A 22,338-nucleotide genomic window follows, 5' to 3' on the forward strand; every position below is an offset into this window, starting at 1 on the left:
ATGATTGAGAACAATCCATGACATTGGCAGGTCTCAGCTTGGCAAAGGGGGCAGTGCATGCTATAAATTCTGCAGGGTGCCCAAACTTTTGCAGACGCCATTTTTTTGTTTTCTGTTATTTTGAAAGTGTAAATGATGGAAATAAAATCTAACTTTTGTTGACATATTATAAGAATGTCTAATCTGTAATTTCATGCCTTTTGGAGATTTTTCCATCTTTCCTTGGCTTCTTTATGCACATTAATTCAAATTTTTAGCTGGGGTGCCCAAACTTTCGATCCCCACTGTATATGCGAGGTGGTATCAAAAAGTTTTGAGACTAGTTATTTAACACACCAACAAATGGCAGCACAAGGCTGCACGCACAGTCACAGGGAGCACCGACCTTCATACCTTGAAAATTCTGTGCAAAAATCTCTGGATCTCCGCAATGTTGTCAGTGCCCAGTTTCTCACCGAATTTCACGTTTTCTCTTTGTTCTAACTTGCTGTCCAGGATGAACAGACGTTGTAATGCATGTGGTCACAATAGCACCAGTTGCACAGCTCCGGATGTACGCAGGTCAATGTCTTTTGGCACACTGACGTATGAAGATCAGTGCTCCCTGTGACTGTGCGAGCAGACTTGTGCTGCCATCTGTTGGCATGTTACAAAACTAACCTCGAAACCTTTTGATACCAGTGTATATATATATATATATATATATATAAAATTTTATTTCAATTGTGAAATGTGTTTTTTTTTCAGAAACTTGGAGAAAATTTGCTTGACTTGTGAAAAGCAAACACATTTAGACATCACAATATCCTCTTAAAAGAAACCATGCTTTTTCCAAAATGAAATCTATAATAAATAATGTGATCTTTACTGTGACATTAGAAGAATGATGTACTCTAACTAAATTGCTGACAGATAATTAATATACCTGTGGGGGAAGGGAGGACGACGCCTGCTAATTGGTGCATTGTGAGCCTGCACCTCCGTCTTTATCCAGAGTAATACCAGCAGTCTGACAGTTGCTTTTGTCCTATTATAAATGGAGAATTTGAGCTGTGAAAGCTGCAGGCTATCAAGTTATTGGGTGAGTGAAGGATAGCACAGGAAATTGTATATAAAACTGTTGGAAAGCACCTTCTGGAAACAACAGAAATGGCATAAAATGTTATTTAAAGTAAAGAGGACAGTGGACTAAACAGAAAAAAAATAAGTAAAATGGATCCAAAGTTTGAAAAGCAACATTTTCATATATATTATTCCTTCCACTTTTTTATGTTTGTTTAAAGTAAATCCACACACTAACTGGATGACTTTTAGTTTTGTAAAGAAGTTTCAGTTATATTCAATTTCTGTGTAGTTTTGCTTTTAGAAAATTAAAGTTGCTTTTTTATTTTCATCCTTTGTTGCATCTCAGTGCTGCTTAAGCATGTCATTGCTTTGGATAGACTTCCTGGTGATAATGAGCATCAGCACAGCTGCTTAGAGTCTCCACTGAAAACACTTGCTAATGTTTGACAACACATGACAGTAGTTTGAAAACAGGGACCAGGGCTGGGATAAAGGGAAGTGGGGGGGGGGGGCAGTGGGGGCAGCTGCCCTTGGCATAGTGTTGCCATGTGGAGGGTGGTGGTGTCGCATGCCAACCAACCCCCTCCAGACCTACTTTAGGGCAATACCTGCACAGGATATTACACTCCGCCTTCCATAATTTACCTCCGAATAGCTGAAGTCTTCCTTTGCTGGCTTCTGAGTTTAAAAATGACATTGGCATTCGGGTGAACTACCAAATCCTAGGTGGTTCCCATACTGATGGAGGTCTGAATGGGTTTGGGTGGGCCAGTGTTACTAACAGAACAAGTGGTCTTCTACCCAACACATGTCATCCCTGGGGTTCTAACCAACCCCCCAGTAGCTGATAGAGAACTAGATGAAGTCAGCCTAAGCAGCAGCAGAACTGAGACATTTTTAGGTTGCTTTATAACTATTCTCCATGTTCCTAATCTATGCTCCCTTTGCTGTAATGCATTATTTTCTATACAATGTTGTACTTTCCCTCTTCTGCATCCCCTCATTCTGTAAAAGACACACAAGAGGGTGCAAATCCTTGTGCATTACCACCATACAATTTATTACATTCTCAAAGACAAATGGATACTTACAAGCAGTTAAAAAGAACAAGTATATAGTATAAGCACTTCAGTCTTGGGCGGTGAGTCCCGTCCTAAAACCATCTGGTTGGAAAGTTAACGCATTTCAGGGGTCAAGCTTAGCTTAGCTCTGAAGAAGGGAGCTCGAACCCAGAAACGTGTTAGTTTTCCATCCAGACGGTTTTAGGACGAGACTCACCGCCCAAGACTGTGAAGTGCTTATACTATATGCCTTTTGTTTTTAACTGCTTGTGAGTATCCATTTGTCTTTGACATTTAATATATTGTATGGTGGTATTGCACCAGGAGTTTGTGCCCTCCTGTGTGTCTTATGCAGTTGACTGGAGGTTTCCCAATCTGAGGAGGGCTGCACCGGAGCAAGCAGTACACACTGTAGTATCCTATGGAGCACCTAGAATTGAGCGCTGGAGTGTTTTCTTGATTATATATTGACCCCACATTCTGTATGCAATGCTGGACATTCACTATCTATTACATCCTCATTCCATATGCCATGCTGTATTTTCCCTATGTTATACCCCTTATTTCAGGTTAAATACTGTACATTCCCTATTCTGCTTCTCCTCATTCCATATGAAATGCTGTACATTTCCAATGCTTCCAACCTTCTTTTGGTTGCTATGTTGCACATTTCCTATTCCATCAAGCCTCATTCTTTACACTGTGCTGTAAGTTCCCTATTGCGCCTCATTCCATAAACCATGCTGTGCAGTCCGTATGCCATAACACTGCATTCTGAATGCCATGGAGTACATTCCTTGTTCCACAATGCATCATAATGCCTGCCATCCTTATGCCCTGCTGTATATTCCCTGTTCTGCAACATCTCATGCCACTTATAATGCTGTACATTCTCTATTCTGCACCCCCTTGATTTGTATACCATGCTATACATTTTCTATTCTACATCAGTTAATTCTGTATGCTATCCTGAAAGTTCCCTATTCTGCACCACTGATTCCATATGACATGTTGTAGATTCTTTATTCTGCAATGCCTCAGTCCATATACTATGCTTTGCATTCTATATTGCATGCCACCTCATGCTGTATGCAATCCTGTATATTACCTATTCTGCACTGCTTCATTGCATATACCAAGCTTTACGTTCCCTATTCTTCACTACCTCATTCTTCAGGCGTTTGTGTACATTTTATATTCCACACTACCAGGGCTGGTGCCAGACTATTTTATGCCCTAGGCAAGACCAGCTACTTGCACCCCCTCCCCACCCCAAAAAAAACAAAAACAAAAAAAAACAGAAAATAATAAATCAGCAAAACATGAATCTGCTAAATTTCTTTTAATTTGCAAAAATAAGTGCCATAACATAGCTCTGACAGATCCCAGGCTGGAATTCCGCAGGCAATGGGGGGAGATAAAACACTGTGGCAGCAGCAGCCCAGCCTCCACACGCAGAAAGAACACCTGAACTGAGTGATCCCACACAGTGACAGATCTGACACAACACACCACCACCAACACTGACACAGATCAGCACCAACACTGACACAGATCAGCAGGTCCAGCAGGCACTAGAAGAGCAGGCTATGGGATTGTGATTATGTCATCATTTACTGACACATTGCACATGTGATGGATGGCCAGCCACGTCACAGACACGAGACATCAGAGTCAGACATTACCTTCCTCTGCAGGTGCAGCTCTGCCTCCGCTGATGAATGGGAAGAGAAGGGCTGAAACTCCACAGTGATCAGCAGCCACCAGCCAGCTTGCAGTAAGGGACTGAGTCTGAGAGGAACACTGGAAGAAGCGGAAGCTCAGCTGCTACACTGGCCCCAGACACCCGGCATCTTCCTCTGTCCTTTCTTCCTCCCCTCTGCTGCCCCTCCTCTCAGCTGAAGGATCATTCATGACGTGGCGGTGTCCCACACAGAGAGAGTGCTGACCTGTGCTGCGCCCAGGCGTCCCTAGGTGGCAGTGCGCTATAGGTGGATGCCTAGTTTGTCTAGCGGAAGCACTGGCTCACACTACCTCATGCTGTATGCTGTGCTGTAAATTCTCTTTTCTGCTGTGTTTCAACTTGTGTAACATGCTATACGCTCCCTTTCCCACACAGCCTCACTCATTAAAGAGGATCTTCACCCTAGAAATAAAAAATTCAAAGTAATTGGTCCCCAATGCTGACTTGTTTAGTGTGGCAAGCAGGCTGTGACTCCTTATGGGTTTAATTTGGTTTGTGTTCAACCCAAAGGATGGTTACTGTCATTCACTGTACGTAACAGGTTCACTGTAAAAACAAGTTTGGTTTTCCAGTTATGGACAGACATGGATAAGTGGTAATATTTCCACTGCTAAAAGTTTCTCTTCACACTGCAGTTGGATTTGCTCGACCTAACACCTATTTGTTTAGCCATTTGCACTGTAATTGCCATAGACTTCGTACACAGTGCTGAGGTCTCTTTCATATTATTTCCTCTGCTGGTCACATGTTTTTATTTTCTCTATTGGTGAATGTTCTTTGACTGTTATGGTCGAATGTTCTGATGGCTATGTTATTAAATATTACATGAGCAAAAAGTAACAAATATGAATTGACATTACACACATTATAAACATTACAGGTATTATTCGTTATTGTTGCGTGAAAGATGAGACATGTACAGCATGACTTCTTGTACTTTCTTCTTTGACAGTATGCAGGTAAATGGGAATATAATTTTGAGGTAAGAGATGCTCGTAGAAATTCTACCTGATCAGAAAAATAGTAAGAATCCCTCTGTTGTCCTGTAGATTAATACCATTTGCTCCCTTTTTGTGTTTTTCCTTTGTAATGATCCTCTAAGACACTTTTGACATTAGAGGTCATTAGCTAATTAGTAAACTTTGTAAATAATATTTGTCTACTTTGTTCTTATATTAAGGACCAAATTCTGTAAACCGGAAGAAAAAAATAATGACCAAAAGAAAGGAAATTGTAGCCAATCAGGTTACATCTTTCATTTTATAGGAACATTAGGAACAAATTTTGATTGGCACATATTAGTATGTATGTTGTGTGGTCCTATTGCTGCTATGTAGACCAAAATTGAAAAGAATTAAAAAAAATGGTTTCCATCCATAATGGCACCAATAGAAAGTAGGCAATATGTAACTAAAAAAAAATTAACCAAGTCACTTTGCTGGGCATTCTGCACTTGGAAATAATATGTATGCAACATGCAATAATAATCTCTCAGAAGTAGTTAAAAGGAAGCTCCAAAACCAAAATTACCTTTACACACATTCTATAGTATCACTGGATCCTTCCCATGTACAAACATTGTCATGTGGGTTCCGGGCAGTGTTGTTCAATGGGGGCAGTCCACAGTAAGTACCACAGCTAATAATTTCTCCATCATTCCTTCGATCAGTGAACAATTGCCTTAGTGGTTCATACATAGTTGATAATTATGGGCAGAATAGCCTTAGAATAGGTCCATTATGTAATGGATAGAGAGGTAGGCTCATTCGGAACCCTGGCCAGAGGCATCTCAAGTTAATGATAACGTACTTTGTTTGGCAGATGCACATTCCCTAGTGCTGTCATTTGTTTGCTAAAGAACGTTCCGCCCCATTTTACACCTTAGTGATTTGAAGCATGTTTCCTGAAGCACCTCAATTGCTCAGTATCAAGATTCCAATTATATTCAATGGTGCTCATTCATACCTGAATGTTGTTTCACTTGCAACTTGCCACTCAAAAAAGTACATGAGCTTTTTTGGGACAGAGTTGGCCCCTATAGATATCAATACGAGCATCTGAAAAGGGCAGTCTCCCGCCTCTCCTTCTTCTGGTAACTAGCTTTCCATTGGCTAAAACAAAATACAACCTTATACTATGTTATAAATCTAGGAATCACATCAATTGTAAATAATTTTAAAACATGTGCCCACACTAGGCTACACGTGGCTATCATTTTTTTGTTGTTTTAGTGACAACATTGTGACCCATAAAATCTGCTGCTAGAATAGCAGTAAATGCTGCGGCCAGCTGTAAATCACTGTGTCCAGCATCTATTGCAGAATCTACTTTTGGCTATAATGGATCCAAACAAGTGTAATCAATTTGATGATAGGGCTTCAAGTGGGCTAATGTTAATGATCTTGTACTTTCAGAGTGTTCTTCACAACGCCTATTGTGCCAAGACCATAAACCATCGTAAAATAAGAAGTCTGTAGCACTTACTCTGCAAACACTTAGCTAGAATTACACATAATGTTACTGGACTCAGCAAATTAGGACAATTGAAGGTTGTTTGTGAACATTAAGGATGCCTAGGCCATGTACTATGGTTGGCCTTTACAATCTATATCTTGTAATACATAAAACATAAAACACAGTGAGCAAGTTGAAAACCTTTATTTTGAAAAAAGTAATATTTCTAAAACATAGAATTACAAATTATGGCTAATCCTTTGATTTATGGAAAGGATGACCACTTTATTTGTCAATTGTGTTTCTCTGATTCTGAGAAATGTCTATGTTGGGCATGTCTCATGCATTGCCAAAATTTTAAATAAATTTTATTAGCAACACATTGGCAAAGTGCAAGCCTATCACAGATTATTGTGCACATTGTCATGTAGAGAGGTCATCAATCTTACCAAAGAAAGGGCAAACCCCTGGTAAGCATTCTTGTACTCTACTATATGGACAAGAACCAGGTGATCAGGGAGGTCCTGACTGTGCCTTTCTTACAGGAGGTAGCCAGCTTTCAGGTTCATTAGTTTATACCTTGAAGAATACAGAAAGATGAGTTTTGATTGGCATGTATAGGCTGCTGGACTTTGCCTTGCTGGGTAACCCCCAATAGCAGTAAACAAACATTTAGACTGGCCATACATTAGTTTGATTTCCAACAGAATGTCCTGTTACTTCAAATGTTCTCATCATTGTGGTAAAAAAAACGAACACTAATTTGACCCCACTAATAAAAATAGAATTTCTTCATCTTAAGAATGTTTGTTCAAACAAAATTCTACTTGCATATGCCAACTTTAGTTGTATTCTATTCAGACATCTTTTTAGAACTGTGTTGTTGGTTTGTGACATCTGCACCTGATGCTCCATTCACACTATACTACATCATCTAGGTGTGAATCTGAACCACAATTTTGATATGGTCCCTAATGCAGTAAGGAAGCCTTTCACCAACACTGTAGCATAAAATTCTATTCTTACTATATACAAGCATTGTACGGTAACCTTTGCTCAATGTAACCTTTCTAAACTGTGTGCAGACAGGTGTTTGCTTTAAAGAGTCATATACTGCACAAGTTCCTGTGGTCAAGCACTCAGGTCCTCCATCTCCCACCTTCAGGCCCTTACTGCTGGGGTCTATAATTATAAAATGAAGTCTCATTGACCAAAATAAGCATGGAAGGTCTGGTCCTAGAGCTTCAAACCACCAAGAATCCCTGGGTTTCAGGGTTCCTAGGGAGCTGCTTGGTAGAATGAGTTTTCCGTTCTTCTGCGTCGACTCTGAGAACAACCTCAGCCCCATGGCACACCAGGTTAAACAAATGGATTACAGCATTGCTACTGTGAGCACAAACATAGATACTATGCACACAATTAAGGTTCAGGATCAGACTGGTTAGATGCAAATGAACCCAATATATTGTCACAGATTGCAGTAAATAACAATATGCACATAAATGAGTAGTTAAAGGATTAGGTCAATCACAGTTCACTAGACAATATATTCACTAGGCCATAGCAGCATAGAATGGCATAGTAACTGCATTAGAAAACAGTAACAGCAATGATAATGAATGCTGCAGTAACTCCTCTGTAAACAGTAGACTATATCCATTTTAGAAGGCACTGTATATGAATGGCAGAGATGAAATTTAAAACCCCCTCCAAACTTCTTTTCTATGGACAATAGGCACATTTCATGTGACGCAGCTATATGAGTGAGCAGGCTTTAGCCCTAATTCTTCAGCTGGCTAGCATTGGGGCCCAATCTTCACATAGGTGCACATGAGTACAGTCCCAATAAAGTCTGCATGCAGTAAGTAATGCTGCCAGTTTGATGACCAGTTCCTATGTGCTCAATTTCTGCAATCAGCAACAGGTTAATGACAGGTTGATATGTACACAGAGCAGCAAATGTGCATACCTCTGTCTCCTTGCAACAAATAGAGAGTTCCTCAGTATCCAGTCTGACAAAATACTACTCTCTCACTTTATACCCAGCATGCACTGGGAATAGTAGTCCAAGACTGCCATAGACTGTCATAGTAAAGTTTCCTTCCTGAACTTCATCTCCCACGATTCAACGCTGCCAACCATTAAGCTGATGTCCACCGGCCTATAGCCGAATGATGGCTACAGCACTGTCATGTAGTTTTGGGAGGGCGTCATATGATGTCCTCCAGAACCGCATCTCCTGCGCCCCCTGGGGTGCGCACCCAGCAAGCTCTGTGATCACTGTGTCCTTTGGACACGGCTGATCACATGACATGGTAAAGGACCAATCACAGCGCCCTTTTACCATGTGATCATCTGTATCCAATGACACAGCTGATAACAATGTAAATACAGTTGCCGGTAATCAGCAAGTGTATTCAAACATCAGAGGACACCACTGCAGCCCCAAGGGGACATCAGTGCAGGCCTATCAGTGCAGCTCCTGAAGTGTCCATCAGTGCAGTCCCAACAGTGTCCATCAGTGTTTCCAGTCAGTGCCGCCTATCAGTGACCATCAGTGCCACATATCAGTGCAGCCTCATCAGTGCCTCCTCATCAGTGCCCATCAGTGTTGCCTATCAGTGTAGCCTCATCAGTGCAGCTTCATCAGTACCCATCAATGAAGGAGAAAATTTATCTTTTTGCAAAATTTTTTAACAGAAGCTAAGAAAATATATATATATATTTTTTTTTTTAAATTTTTGGTCTTTTTACATTTGTTTAGCAAAAAAATAAAAAGTGGAGTAAATACCATCAAAAGAAAGATCTACAGTATATGTCTAAAAAAAAATGATAAAAATTTCATTTGGGTACAGTGTTGCATGCCTGCGCAATAGTCATTCAAAGTGCTACAACACTGAAAGCTGAAAATTGGCCTGGTAAGGAAGGAGGTGAAAGTGCCCATTAGGCAAGTGGTCAAAGTAGATGGAGAGGCAAAGTATAATGAATGTCCCCACGGCACCTCTAAGACTGCCTAGTCACAATCTTCATTCAAAATTTTAAAATTGCTCCATTAATACTTCTTTTTCACCTACCAGTATATTTGTTGTCACATGACCTCACACTCAACATGCCCTTTCCTCTTCAGGCGGTGGGTGGAGACTTTCACGGGGGCTGCTTTTATAGGCAGGACATACAACCTATGTAAGATTGAAAGGAGTTTTATGGGGCAGCTCCAAACTGGGCACTCTGAGCTTCTTCCAGATTGACAGCTTTTGTGTGTTGGAGTAAAAGTTCAACATACCCCATCATGCACAATAACATGGGGAAGCTCCTAGGTACTGTCAGAACTAAGGTATTCTTCATGTGAATGGCAGATATTTAGGGTTGCTGGTCCAACATCGGAATTCACATGGGGATCAGGGAACTGGCAGGATCAACAGGTACTTGCTACTTTATAGCAAAGGACTGGAAACATGAGCATTATATGAATGTTTACTTATTGTTGGGAACTTTGATTTCCATTTTATGTCTGAAGAGACACTTTAAAGAGACCCTGTCACCAGACCAATAATGTTGTCAAACATGATATTTCATATTCCACAATAGTATATGTCCATATTTTAGGCATGTTTTTTGCCTCCCTTGTGTAGACTTCCAAATACCCGGAAACGGCTGCTGGGTGCCAACATCTTGGATGTGGTGACAGCAACCCCAGCAGACTCAGAGTCGTCACTCTTCTCTCAGCAGCAACCTAAATGGTTGTGAGTTGGAGGAGGTGGAGGGGAGTTGCTGGACCAGCATAATTAGAGACTTCTAGAAGAGGTGAAGGCTATGATGTATAAGGAAGGAGGATCTGTGCTCTTCCTTGAGTAATCAAATTTTCTTGCAATTTTAAATGCATATTGCAAGTGAACAAAAAACAATTGGAAAGAAAAAAGTAAGCATTTATAATGCTTGTTTTTTCTCTGCTTTTACCTGCAATATTTTAGGTTGGTGACAGTCTCTTAAAGGTGATTGATTCAACAATGTCATTGCCATGCAAAGCAGAAAATCCATGGATAAAATAATCCATGTGTGACCCTACTGTTAAATACGTAAGTTCACCTTTATACACCACACATGCTGATACATGCTTCATATCCCATATGTGGATGGACCTTAATGGAATAGTACACCTTTACCAAACAACTGTCTATGCAGTTAAGGGGTGCCTGTAGATTAAAACTAACTGTGCAGTTTTGACCAAAGATGAATAATGCCCTTTCTATAGGTTTAGGCTATTTACTTTCTAAAGCCTGGATGGAAAACTCCCAGAGATGGCATCATCCTGTTCCACCTTGTTGCTAGGATGTTGCTATGAGACTCCATCTGTTACAGTTCAGTTCCACCATTACAGGATTCAAACCTCCTCACATGTACTTTCTCTCCCCTTGAGACTCTGCATTTGAGAGCTTGCTTCTGTGATGGTTGGAGAAATTTTCAGACATGCTTCGAGAGGTACGCCCAGGGGCGGGCTGACCATTTGGAAACTTGGGCACTGCCCGAGGGCCTGGGGTCAGTAGGGGGCCCCATGAGATGCCCATGGTACCTTTTTCATAGGCTTTTTTTAGTTTGGGCAAGGACACAGGGGCCCCATGATCCCCTATTGACCGGGGGCCCCATAAGTTGTCAGTCCGCCCCTGGCTATGCCTATAGGACAGACAATATTTAACTTTGGTCAAAGCTGGACAGTTTGCTTTTATCTACAGACGTCCTTTATGTGTATAGGCAGTTTGTTGGTAAATGCGAACTAACCTCTTAATGTTGAAAAAAAAATCTGTCCTCATATCTGCATATGCTTCTTTACTTGGGAAGCTGCTGGGAGCTGCACTATGCATAACTAGCAGTTATATTTGGTCTAAGGTGACTCCAGCAGCCATTTTGTACCTTACACATAACATACGCTCACTTTTGCATTTAAATCATTTATGGTAACCAGTAAAAATTCAAACACTGGTCAGGCCAGGAGGATACAACTAAGTGGAAGACTGTGAGAAGGTTATAAAAAGTAACTAAAACCTAGAAAATGAGACATATACAGCAACCATTTTGCAAGCATGCTATAAAGGTGAACTTGCTCTTAAAGAGGACCTGTCATTTACACAGTACCTAAAAAATGATGTGCTTGTGCAAACTCTCTCATCTCTCTATTTTCTACGCTGATTGGAAGGGTGATTAAAAGTCCTGATACTTAGTATGCAAATGCAGCAGATTACTGTCAGTTGCCTTCTGGTTCCATTGTGGTGACATCACAGATATAAAAACGGCTCAGAAATGGCATTAGAGAGACCCTTTTTTTAAAATGAATACATTTGTGTTCTTTATTTTAAATCTATTGACAGGCATGAGACAACAAAAAGTCAAGGAACCTTTGCAAGAATACACAAAGAATACACAGCACAATAGGCACTGTATAATCTTATTGTTAAAGAAAATCCGTGCTGAGATATGGGGGCTGCCATTGCTGACCTCCTTCTAAAAATATTGGTTGCCTTGTTGTCTCCGGCCTCTGTACTTTATGAGTCACTGACCTAGAACAAGCATGCAGGTTAGAAAGTCGAAAAGTATTAAAAATACTGATTTTGGCAACTTGCAATTCCGGAAAAAAAGGCCATTACTGGTCATCTCCTATTCTCTCAGCATAGGTTTCCTTTACCAAGTGACAGGTCCTCTTGAACATCCTTATCATGTTATCACACATTAATCATGCTCATGCTTTTGTTTTTACCTGTTTTGTTTTTTTTTCTGTTGCACAGACCCATTCATTTCTTCATATCATAACACAATCATGTTTGACTTTAAGCCACATAGAGGATGGCACTTACGGCCCCACTGTGGAGTACTGTACTGGCAGCAAGCGCCAAGCGTGGATATTTAGAAACTATACCAGGCGGGAGGTTTTTAGAAATATTTTTTACAGTCCCACTGATTACTTTCTATGACAACTCTCAGAGGTTGGTATCCTAAAGTGGTATTCCTTATGGATGCAGACTATATATATTGTATAATAATACGGTGGTCGTTTGGTTACTGCAGTTTCAAAAGTATATTTTATCTATGAAATATATTTGCTCAGCTACACCTTAGTGGCTAATCTGTAGTAAAAATGACAGACAATAGAATAATAAGTATTTATGTCATTGTGTTTCATTAAACTTGTTCAGGATTTTAAAGTGTATTTCCGCTTTTGTAGTCAAATTTGAGAAACGCCCACTATATGTTTGTTATGTTTTTTCATTCACAGTATACCTAAAATCATTTTATTTTCTTTTTTTATATTTTATTTACATTTCTAGGCCTTTCTTTTTTTCAAGTTTATACATAGAACTTTATAAGCAGCTTGAAATTGTTTGCAAAGTGAAACTGGGGGACAAACTGAGGGACAAATTTTTAAGTGCATTAACATACAATACACCACCCAAGCCTTCAGATCTTATACCCTTTGCTAGGACATCCGGTTTACAACTGATAATGTGATCTGCTAGCACAGTACAGACAGGGTTAATTGTGGTGAACATAACTCCGCAGCTCCCTCCCTAGCATTACATAGAAAATATTTTTTTTTATTTTCAGCAAGAAAAAAGGTAAGCAGCAATTTTAATTTTTTTTTTTAAAGTTATGCTATGTGAATGGGAATTGAAAACAAATTCAGCTAAACAAAATACACAAAGTGTTAGTTCACCTTTACAGAAAAAATGTAAAGGTGAACTAATACCAGACACCCTCCCCTCCCCTTCCCCCCACTCCCTGCTGTACTTACTGTACTTACATCCAGGGTTGCTGAGCTATTAGCACCACCGCAGCCAGTCCAATGGTCCAGTGATTTGAAATCCCCACTCTTCTCCCGCTTCTCCATTCAACTCTTCTGGGATGGATGAGATTGATTCTGATTGGCAAGCGCCATCACAGTAAATCAATCTCATCTCTCATCTAACCCAGAAGCTCTGCATGGAGAAAAGTGGGGATTTCAAAACCCTGCATGGCTGGAGGGTTTAGTTGCACACATTTGCAAATATATGTGGAAGCCACAGTGCCCCCATCAAGGCTCCTCTGTATACTGTGGTCCTAACTATAGTTTTGAGAGTTTCCAAGTTGGAGCATATATAGTAGTGGATAAATTAAGGGCAGGTTTACTTGAAGGGAACCCACTCCTCCTTAAGGGTACAGGGACACTTGGGCACCCAGCAAGAGCACAATGGCAGCTGAAGGCATCAGATGTGTCTCCACAGCAAATCCAGAGAACAAGCTATGCAAAAGAATGGCAACCGCCCCAATTTATAATTAGTTGTCAGTGCTACTTGTGTGATTATAAAATGATGGGGAACAGTATGTTCCTCACTCTTACTGGAACTAAAGAAATGTGTCCAACATTAGAGAACACATCCAGTGGATTGTGACTAATTTTTTCTGATATACCATGACCTGGATAAACAAGAACCTTCACAGACATGATTAGGATGCTATGGAGAGACAGTTTACTTTGTTGGGAAAGTTGCCTTTATGAATTTTGACTAGACTAGCAGAAATATCCAGGTACATCTAGTTATGGTGTCTGGTCATTGTGGTGAGCAACTATAAGCTGTCAATTTACATTGTATGCTGCAGTGACAGGTTAACCTTATGTAATGTGGTAGCTTAGAAATGTTCTATCTGAAAAAAGCATTAGAACTGTCAAATCTTTTTTACCTGAATGGCCATATCCAATAATTGCAAGTTCACCGATCTGGCAAATGTCTAATAGAGCAACTTACACTCTATAAAAAATAATATACTAGGTTGTTACAACATGTCATTTATTTATTGATTACCAAGGATATTGTGCTTCAGTTGGATCATAAATACTGTATATGGATTGTAGACAACCTTCAGTAACCTTATTGCTATTTTCACAGCACTTTGTCTTGAGACATATCAACAGCAACCAGTGCTTGGATGAGCCGTCAGAAGAGGACAAAATGGTCCCAACAATGAAGGAGTGCAACGGAAGCCGATCTCAGCAGTGGCTGCTGCGTAACATGACCTTGAGCTCCTAAACCTCCACGATGGTTAGCCAAGTGGCCCTCAACGTTTTGCAGAGTCTACAGACCTTAATTATCAACTCAACGAACACTTGAATGGGAATTCAACACCTTCCAGACTCTCAATGACGTGAAATAATTGAAATCCTCTTTGAATTCAGCTGGGAGGACAGAAATAGAACTTTTTCTAATTTTTCTTCCGCGAACAATACATGACTGTACAGGCTCAACTGCAAACTGTGCCAGTTTACATGAGAACAAAGAGGAATGTCGGAAGCTGTATATAATCATCCTGCCCTGAAAACTACTATATTTGTCACAGATAAACTTAAGTGGATTAAAAAGGATTGGATAAAAAAAAGAAAAAATTATTTTACTATAAAATATGGAGGGGAACTAGGAAAAGTCAAATACTAGACTCCAACAGGCCATCAATTATAGATAAAGAAAACCCATATTCTGTCTCCGTGATGCAGCAAAATATAGCACAGGGTACCCATGTACCCTAAAAAGTTTATAGTGATGTCCATGGACCACTGCTTAAAGTACTTAAAGCCAAATTGAATTTTCAGTATCTGTTGGGTAAATATATTTAGGTATTCCAAAACAAGAGGTTTGCGACATCTTACATGAATTTTCTTTACAAAGCAGCGACAGAATAGAAAAGCCTGACCTGCCACCATTCTTTAGACACAGACTCTTGCTATTGGTGGAAGCAGTGGTCTCGTTGCAGCAGTACTTTATCCCTGTTAAGTCACACCTACAGATCCGAAATCAGTAAAACCCATGTTCTCTGCTTGTAGGAAGAGGTGAGACCCCTACAGAGAGACCACTGCTTTTACACAGAGAGCAAACGTTCTTCAGTTCACCAGGAATGGGAGCAGCTGTGGGCATCGGCTCCTCTTTTTTAAATAGAAGGGCAAGTATTATCTTGCAAATTTTACCAATGTTGAAAATTTATGGACTTGACCATTGGTGTATAGCCTGTAAGCTTGCTAAATTATATCCCAAACCTGTTCAAGCTGAATACAGAAACACTTTAAAAAAACCTCTGTGGTATCTTGAAAATTTAGTGTTGGGTATCCATTACTTTGTTCTTAAAGCTGACTTCCAGGTGTGGCAATTTTTTCAGAGTTACCTTGGTCCAGCTTGGCCCAGTGTAAGTATTATGTACCATACTTGTGGGATCCCAGAAGACGCTGGAAATCACTGTAATAAGCGGTGCTACTTCAATGATCTCCACTATATTCTGGGCCCTGTGCAGAGTGGCTGTCCTGTTGCATTGCAAACACAGGAGATCACTTGTTCTCACCACCTGGCCTCTCCACATCATCCAATTAGAGAACATTTTGCATTAAATGAAAAAAAGTGAAGTGATCCCTGAATGGCGCCTGTTCCAAGTGAGCAACTTTCTATGTTTACAATGTAACAATCCAGCCGCTTAGTACAGGACCCAGAAGCAAGTGGAGATCACTGCAGTAGCGGTGCCTACTACAGCAGCTGTGGCACATACATACTCACATTGGTCCAAGCTGAATCAATATAATTATGTACAAATTACCTACATTTAAGCTTTAAAAACATCACACTTTTATTTACCAGAGTGGATTCAGTGATGAGATCTGTAATCTGTTGTTTCAGCATCATTCTTCTGAAGTTGCCATCTTAACTGTGTTCTTATTGGATGAGAGATGGTTTTAAAACCTTCACTAACCCTTCCCTGCTAGTCAAGTATTATGCAAACCCTGTTGTCAGTGATTATAAAATGCCAACCTGCATTAATTCTTTCATGAGAAGGATAAAAGGGGGGAGGGGGGACTAGTGAAAGGTTTGACTGGGTTCCTATAAATTCTTAAAGTGAACTGAATGACTGAGCTAACTTATGTGTGGGCATGTTGTGCTAGCTGCAAATACCTTTGAAGTTTAAAATCAATTCCGGTTTCCCTACAAAGCAAACATATTCCATACACAGGCTGTATAATGCAAGGGTTAGTTTACACTTACAGTTAAGGGGTGCCAAAAACCTAGTTAAGTCACATTATTACCACTCCTTAACCCCCTTCTTTGGCTTGGAAAGAAGCATTCAGGACTGTACACATGCTGCACCTATGATGCTTTGCTTCATGGCCATGGCAGGAATTATACCCCCCACTGCCATTAAATATTTTATTGCCTTATGCTCATTGCACAGTGGAGCTTCTGGCAATGAACAGCTGGATTACAGAGGGAGGGCCCACCATTGGAAGGTGGTGACTATTTGTGCTGACAAAAGTCAAACCTCACAAAAGTCAATCCTTGCCTAAAATCCATGAAATCCTCAGTGACACAGTGGTCGTTTGAAGATTATTGCAAGTATTTGCAGTCAACACAAGTTGCCTATACTTCAGTATTGTATGTTTAGCCAGTTTTCAATCAATGTAAAGCAGATTCAAGCTTCAGGGACATGGCTGGCTGTACTTATTGATCAAATCCAGTCTTAACTATGACAGTTGAGAAGATTGAGAAGGTTCTTCTCTATACCATCAAAGTAACTGATCTCAAGTGCTAAAGCCACTGCTACCACTTTCAAGACATTAGTCAATGGCTTTTGACAATAAAACATGAGTGTCTGTTTGGGCCTTGTTGGCTTTGTGGCCTACTGCCTTTATTGCCTCGCCCTTTGCAAGAGTAAATATGGATCCCCTTAGAAATCACAGCCATGAGAATTAAAAGTTCAACTAAACATAAAATATTCAATAACTATATGGAATTAACCTCTTGTTAACAATGGCTACTACTTTGTTTGCAAACTGACATGTTGAACCCAATGTGTTAAAAAGGAAGTGGTTTTCCTTCATGTGTTTATCAAGTGCTAATAAAAGATTAAAAATCTCACATGAATTTAAAGTGGAGTTCAAGCCTAACGCTAACTATTCTTAAAAATGTTTCCTCCACCTGCCTGCTACCTATACTGCCTACCCAGTGTAAAAGAAAGATGTGTATACTTATTATGTTTTAGGGCTGGTCCATACCAGAACTCGTTGCGGGAAGGCGTATGCCCTTGTGATCTGCATGTGAGTTCCAATGTAATGTCAATGGCACACCAAACGCATATCGCAAGAGCAGTGCATTGGCAGGCACCAAATGGCTTGGTACCACTGTGCCATGTCATTTGGTGCAGTGCATTTGAAAAATTAGTGCATGTGCTATTCTTTCTGCCTTTGTGGTGTGATTTGCAGCCCATTCAAATGAATGAGCAGTTAAATTGTACCGCATTGGGAATGTGCAGGTTTGAACCTGTACATTCCAGTTTGGTCCAGTCACATGATCCTGCAGCTCCTGGTCCCCTATGTCATGGAGCACAAAAACAACGGCTGGAAATTCCTAAAGCTAGGATGTCAGCCTTGGGCTCCTATAGCCCATTCATTGATGCTGCTTCCTTCTCTTCCCTGCAGTTGCTGCTCACTGTAACAGGGGAAGTGGAGCAGCAAAATCAAGTGACTGGAGCAGACTAAAAAAAGGTAAACATACAGATCTTTTTACTCAGTGTAGTCAGTATAGGTAGGAGGAGAAGAGAAGTAACATTGTTAAGAATAGCTAGTGTTAGGCTTGAATTCCACTTTAAGCCCATAGCTAGTTGGAATTGTAGCTTAAAAAGAACCAGACAAGCCTGGGAATAGACAAGAATCTAAATATTTGATTCCTAAATTGTTAAAGTTTTGCAGGTGTACCTATGAAAGATGTATACTTGCCTCCTTTTTTACTTTGTTTTCTTTGTCCAAGTATGACCCTTCAGCTTGAGTGTCAGAGGTCTGGAAGTCAACATGCCTGAGCATGCTATGGTTAGAGAGACTTTCAATTTGCCCTTTAAGGGTAACTACTATAGCAATCTCCTCCCCTTCCTGAGGAAGGTTTAATCGCTCATACATGTTCCCTCACCAGCTTCTTTTGGCAGGAGTCCACTCTGGGAAAGCTTTGGTGTTTGGTGATGTCGAAGCCTACCTGGGAGAATGACAATTGGCCACTGGCAGGTCATATGCTCCTCCATAGATAAAAGTGCAGCACCCTGTGTCCACATAGGAGTACACATTTTGTTTGACGTAAAAATAAAACCAAAATATGCCATATTGTTCTCTATATATTGGGCTCTATATTGTTTTTATTGGGTAGTACAACCAATTAAAACCCAAATCGTTTTACATGAAGTGCAGTAGGCCGAGAAAATCTAAAATAGAATAGCAAATTAAAATACTGGGACTGCAGAGTCTATAAATTAGCTTCCGGCAATAGCTTTATTTGGCAATGCTACTATTCTAAACCATTACATACAAAGGAATAAACATTGGATCACACAGCTGACATAACAGATACAAATGTTTATCTCAGAAATGCATATATAATGTAATTTGGAAAAAGTTAATTTAAGCCACACTGCAATAAATCCAATATGGAACTGCAAATCACTCAACAGCTATTGGGGTGTTAACAAATTATTATATCTAAAGATGAATTAAACCCCACAATCTGCATAGGAAAAAAACAAACACCTACCATTTATTTGACATATTATGATCTGGCTCTATATACAAGCAAGGTTTGCTATCACCTTTACAATATTGACAGTCCACCTTTGTACCTTGGCTGTCAAAGTTGGTGCCATCTTTGTTGAATTGTTGCACTCCTCTTCCTGATGTGAAGATGCATGTGTGAAGCTTGAGCCTCTTCCAAGTTGGTGGGGGGCTGACATGAGCCTGCACACTGCATATAAAATCCTAGCACACAAGAAAGGGGCCAAGAACATCCCTGACACAGCACATGCATGACAAACAAGCTTGGTATGTCTAAGAAAAAAAGTTGGGGCTAAGTAACTTTTAGAATGCTATATATGCTTTCAAATAAGAGACACTTCCAAAACTGGGTTTAGTTCTTTAACCCTGCGTGTCTTTATATCACCTTCCCCAGTACCTTTTTACTTTTATTTGCAAAAATACAAAGTCACCAGAACTCTAGTTAAATGCATTTCACCTATGTACTGTATTGTGAAACCAGCATTACATAAGTAATAAGAAACTGACATTCTTGGGGCCTTGCTGAGTCCTTTTGTTGGCCTTGGGGAAGGAACCCAGTGAGGCCATGAAACGTTGCTTTTTTATGACTTGTGCGATAATCTCCTCACAATACATATGTGAAATGCATTTGTCTGCAGTGCTGGTGACTTTGTATCTGATTTTGGTACCGCACCATCAGTAACAATCTCTTCGCATACCCACCAGTTATTCAAAGGTCAACTATTGCGAGGAGTGCAGTTTTTATTTGGTCTATATTAAGTTTACTCCTATGTGGACACAGAATGCTGGACCTTTCTTTTATCTACACCACCTTGGCACCTGGTTTGGAGAGGATGTATTGAGAGTAGGTGAGCCGTGTGCAACTCTTGCTACTCACATGCTCCCCCATATCTGCAAACCTTTGGAGCAACAAGGGCTCTGACACAACAGAGAGGTGCCAGTCTCTCTTTAACCCTTTAATGCAACCTTCTGGGTATCCTTTAAGTGGGCTTTAATGCTTGGGAGGCATCGCTGGCTCCAGATCAGAAGCCATAACTGAGAGCTGTTGGTGACAGCTTGGCCAGTGTGCTGGGAGTGTGAGCAAACTCTCTCCACACAAACTCAGGCTGTCGTTGACACATAAGTGCAGCAGCTGACCATTAAAGCCTACTCTTATTGGTCACAGTCACCAAGAGGTTGAGTGGGATAACTATGGGCTATCATAGTGGCGGTTCACATATATACGGATTGGATGCAGTTTGAACCGCATCCAATCCGCATGACATGTGAAATAACATTGCTTCCTATGGTGCCTATGTTACATGTCTGGTGCACTGGTGGTGCGGATTCACTGCAGTTTGAGAGAGTCATTCTGAGCAGTGGCGTAAGGTTCAGGTGCAGACTACTGGCTATTGACTTCTATGGGAACTGTTTCTATACCGCATATGTGTGAACAGGATAAAATCCTGACATGATCCCGTCCTTAACCTGATGTAAACCTGACATGAACTGCTGAACAACTACTGTGTCAATTAGCTGTGAAACCTGAGCTTTAATCTGCACTGCACATGTGTGAATCAGCTCAAAAACTGCTAAGCAGTCTCAGGAGTTGATAAAATGGGGGTAAAGGCCTATCACTATCTGCCATTCACCTAGCAAGGTGAATGTTGTTAAGGTGAACCTATGTTCACTTGGAATACCCACTTTGCTAAATTTACAGCTTCTACTCCTTGAGTAGATCAACCCGAGAGTGACAAGACAGTTGGCAGAGCAGTGACTGTCAGATTTCATGTGACCTCTGACCCCTTCCTTTCAATCTGAAGTGATAGTCTCACACATGGAATATCAAACAAAAGAAATGAGGGGGAGAATATATATCCTTTTATAAGGGAGACATTTAATTACCATTTCTTTTCAGATACTTCCATGAACCCAGTGTTGGTGCTTCTCTTTGACGAACAATATGGATGTCACAATTTTGGCAGGCCTCCTAAAGAACCCAAGATAAAGTAGTAGAGCTGAGCATAGTTCAGTGAAAGTTGGACTTGGGTTGGATTCCTGGAGCATTTCCGTCAAATAGATGTAATTGTTCTGCTTGCTTTTCTGGACCAACAAGAATGTTCTTTCCAATTAAACATGGCTAACAAGTTACTTTTTACATATGCTGTTGCTGCTGATTTGTGATGTTCAAGAAAATACTTGATGCTAAAGTCATTATATAAATATAAACTGTACCTTATACAGTGGGAGATTTTTTAGGTGTCTTTTACCGGAATAAATGGACACCCCTTTTCTGGCTGAACTGCAGACCTCTAACAACTGTAGTTGTGGCCCCCATTAAAGTGATGTTAAAGACTAATTTTTTTTACAGCCGATATAAACACCTAAAGTGTATACTGCTTCTTTGTCTTGGAAAGCTTTCCTTTCCTCAGATGGAGCTTATCCTGTGAGCTCTGGCCCTGCCTTCTGGGATCAGGGTGACTCTTTTCCCTTGGATCATCCTATGGAGCCATCCTTTCATACGTACTCCCAGGATTGGACTACAGTGGGGTGTGCTGACGTTGCCTGTGCCTACATGCATACACATAGTAACAGATCAGCCCAGCACAACCATGACTCCTAATGAGCTAAGGACACAGGTGACTTGGCTTAAGTGTCTCCACTTTAACTTACCAGAAAAGATTCAGCTGGCAACTTGGTATTATCTCGCTAAGGTAATGTTTACTGGTTACATGGTAGATACAGAATAAAACACTAACACGTTTCGGCCATCAAGCCTTAGTCCTAGCAAGTGCAATGACTGATGTGTGAAACGCGTAGTGTTTTTATTCTGTATTCGCCATGTAGCTAATAAAATCTACCTTATGGGGATAATATCAAATTGTCAGCTGGACTTTTTTAGTTTTTTTTCATACATGCACAGACAGCCCTGAGATGAGAGACACAATGTACGCGTGCATGCTAGTGCAAAGCATGATGGGACTTGTAGTCTCATTGAATGAATCTGGATAATGGTAATGACATAATATGTTTACTCACCCTGACGAACTGGAAGACAGCACAAAAGAAGTTGAATAATAGGGGTGTATATCCAGAACAAAGTAAGTGCTTATGTAAGTTTAGGCAGAAATTGTTTATTACACTCAGGTAAGCTAATGAGCACCAATGTGCTGGTCTAAAAACAAAGGCTTTGGTAGTTTAACTGTCCATCAATGGTAGCTGGAAATTGCACCAAGGCAAGGACTGAAATTTTCCATATTATAGCAATTTACCCTTAAAATGAACCGGTGGTCAGTACAAAAAGTCTTAACCAGTAGCATACCATAAAATAAGATGTTGGATATTTACAGTTGCAAGAAAAAGTATGTGAACCCCTTGGGATTACGTGGCGTTTTGCATGAATTGGGCATAAAATGTGCTCTGAACGTCATCTAAGTCACAACAATAGA

General features: G+C 40.4%; 1 protein-coding gene across 3 annotated transcripts in view; it reads left to right on the forward strand.

Annotated features, from left to right (window-relative positions):
* The window catches only part of GALNT13 (polypeptide N-acetylgalactosaminyltransferase 13), a 398,708-nt gene extending 377,661 nt beyond the window's left edge, over window positions 1-21,047 (forward strand). Inside the window, exons 11-13 of one of the 3 annotated variants that reach the window (XM_089659616.1) lie at window positions 4,823-4,852; window positions 12,102-12,299; window positions 14,238-14,373. In XM_089659616.1, coding sequence (XP_089515742.1) covers window positions 4,823-4,852; window positions 12,102-12,287 — 216 coding nt within the window. In that variant the 3' untranslated portion in view covers window positions 12,288-12,299; window positions 14,238-14,373. Of the gene's footprint in view, window positions 1-4,822; window positions 4,853-12,101; window positions 12,300-14,237 lie in introns of all 3 variants that reach the window. The other 2 variants (XM_089659625.1, XM_089659631.1) reach the window with 2 other exon arrangements.
* The last annotated feature ends 1,291 nt before the right edge of the window (window positions 21,048-22,338 follow it).

This window comes from Staurois parvus, unplaced genomic scaffold (genome assembly GCF_062004578.1).
Source record: "Staurois parvus isolate SC_StPar_1 unplaced genomic scaffold, SC_StPar_1.0 ptg000031l, whole genome shotgun sequence".
NCBI lineage: Eukaryota > Metazoa > Chordata > Amphibia > Anura > Ranidae > Staurois > Staurois parvus.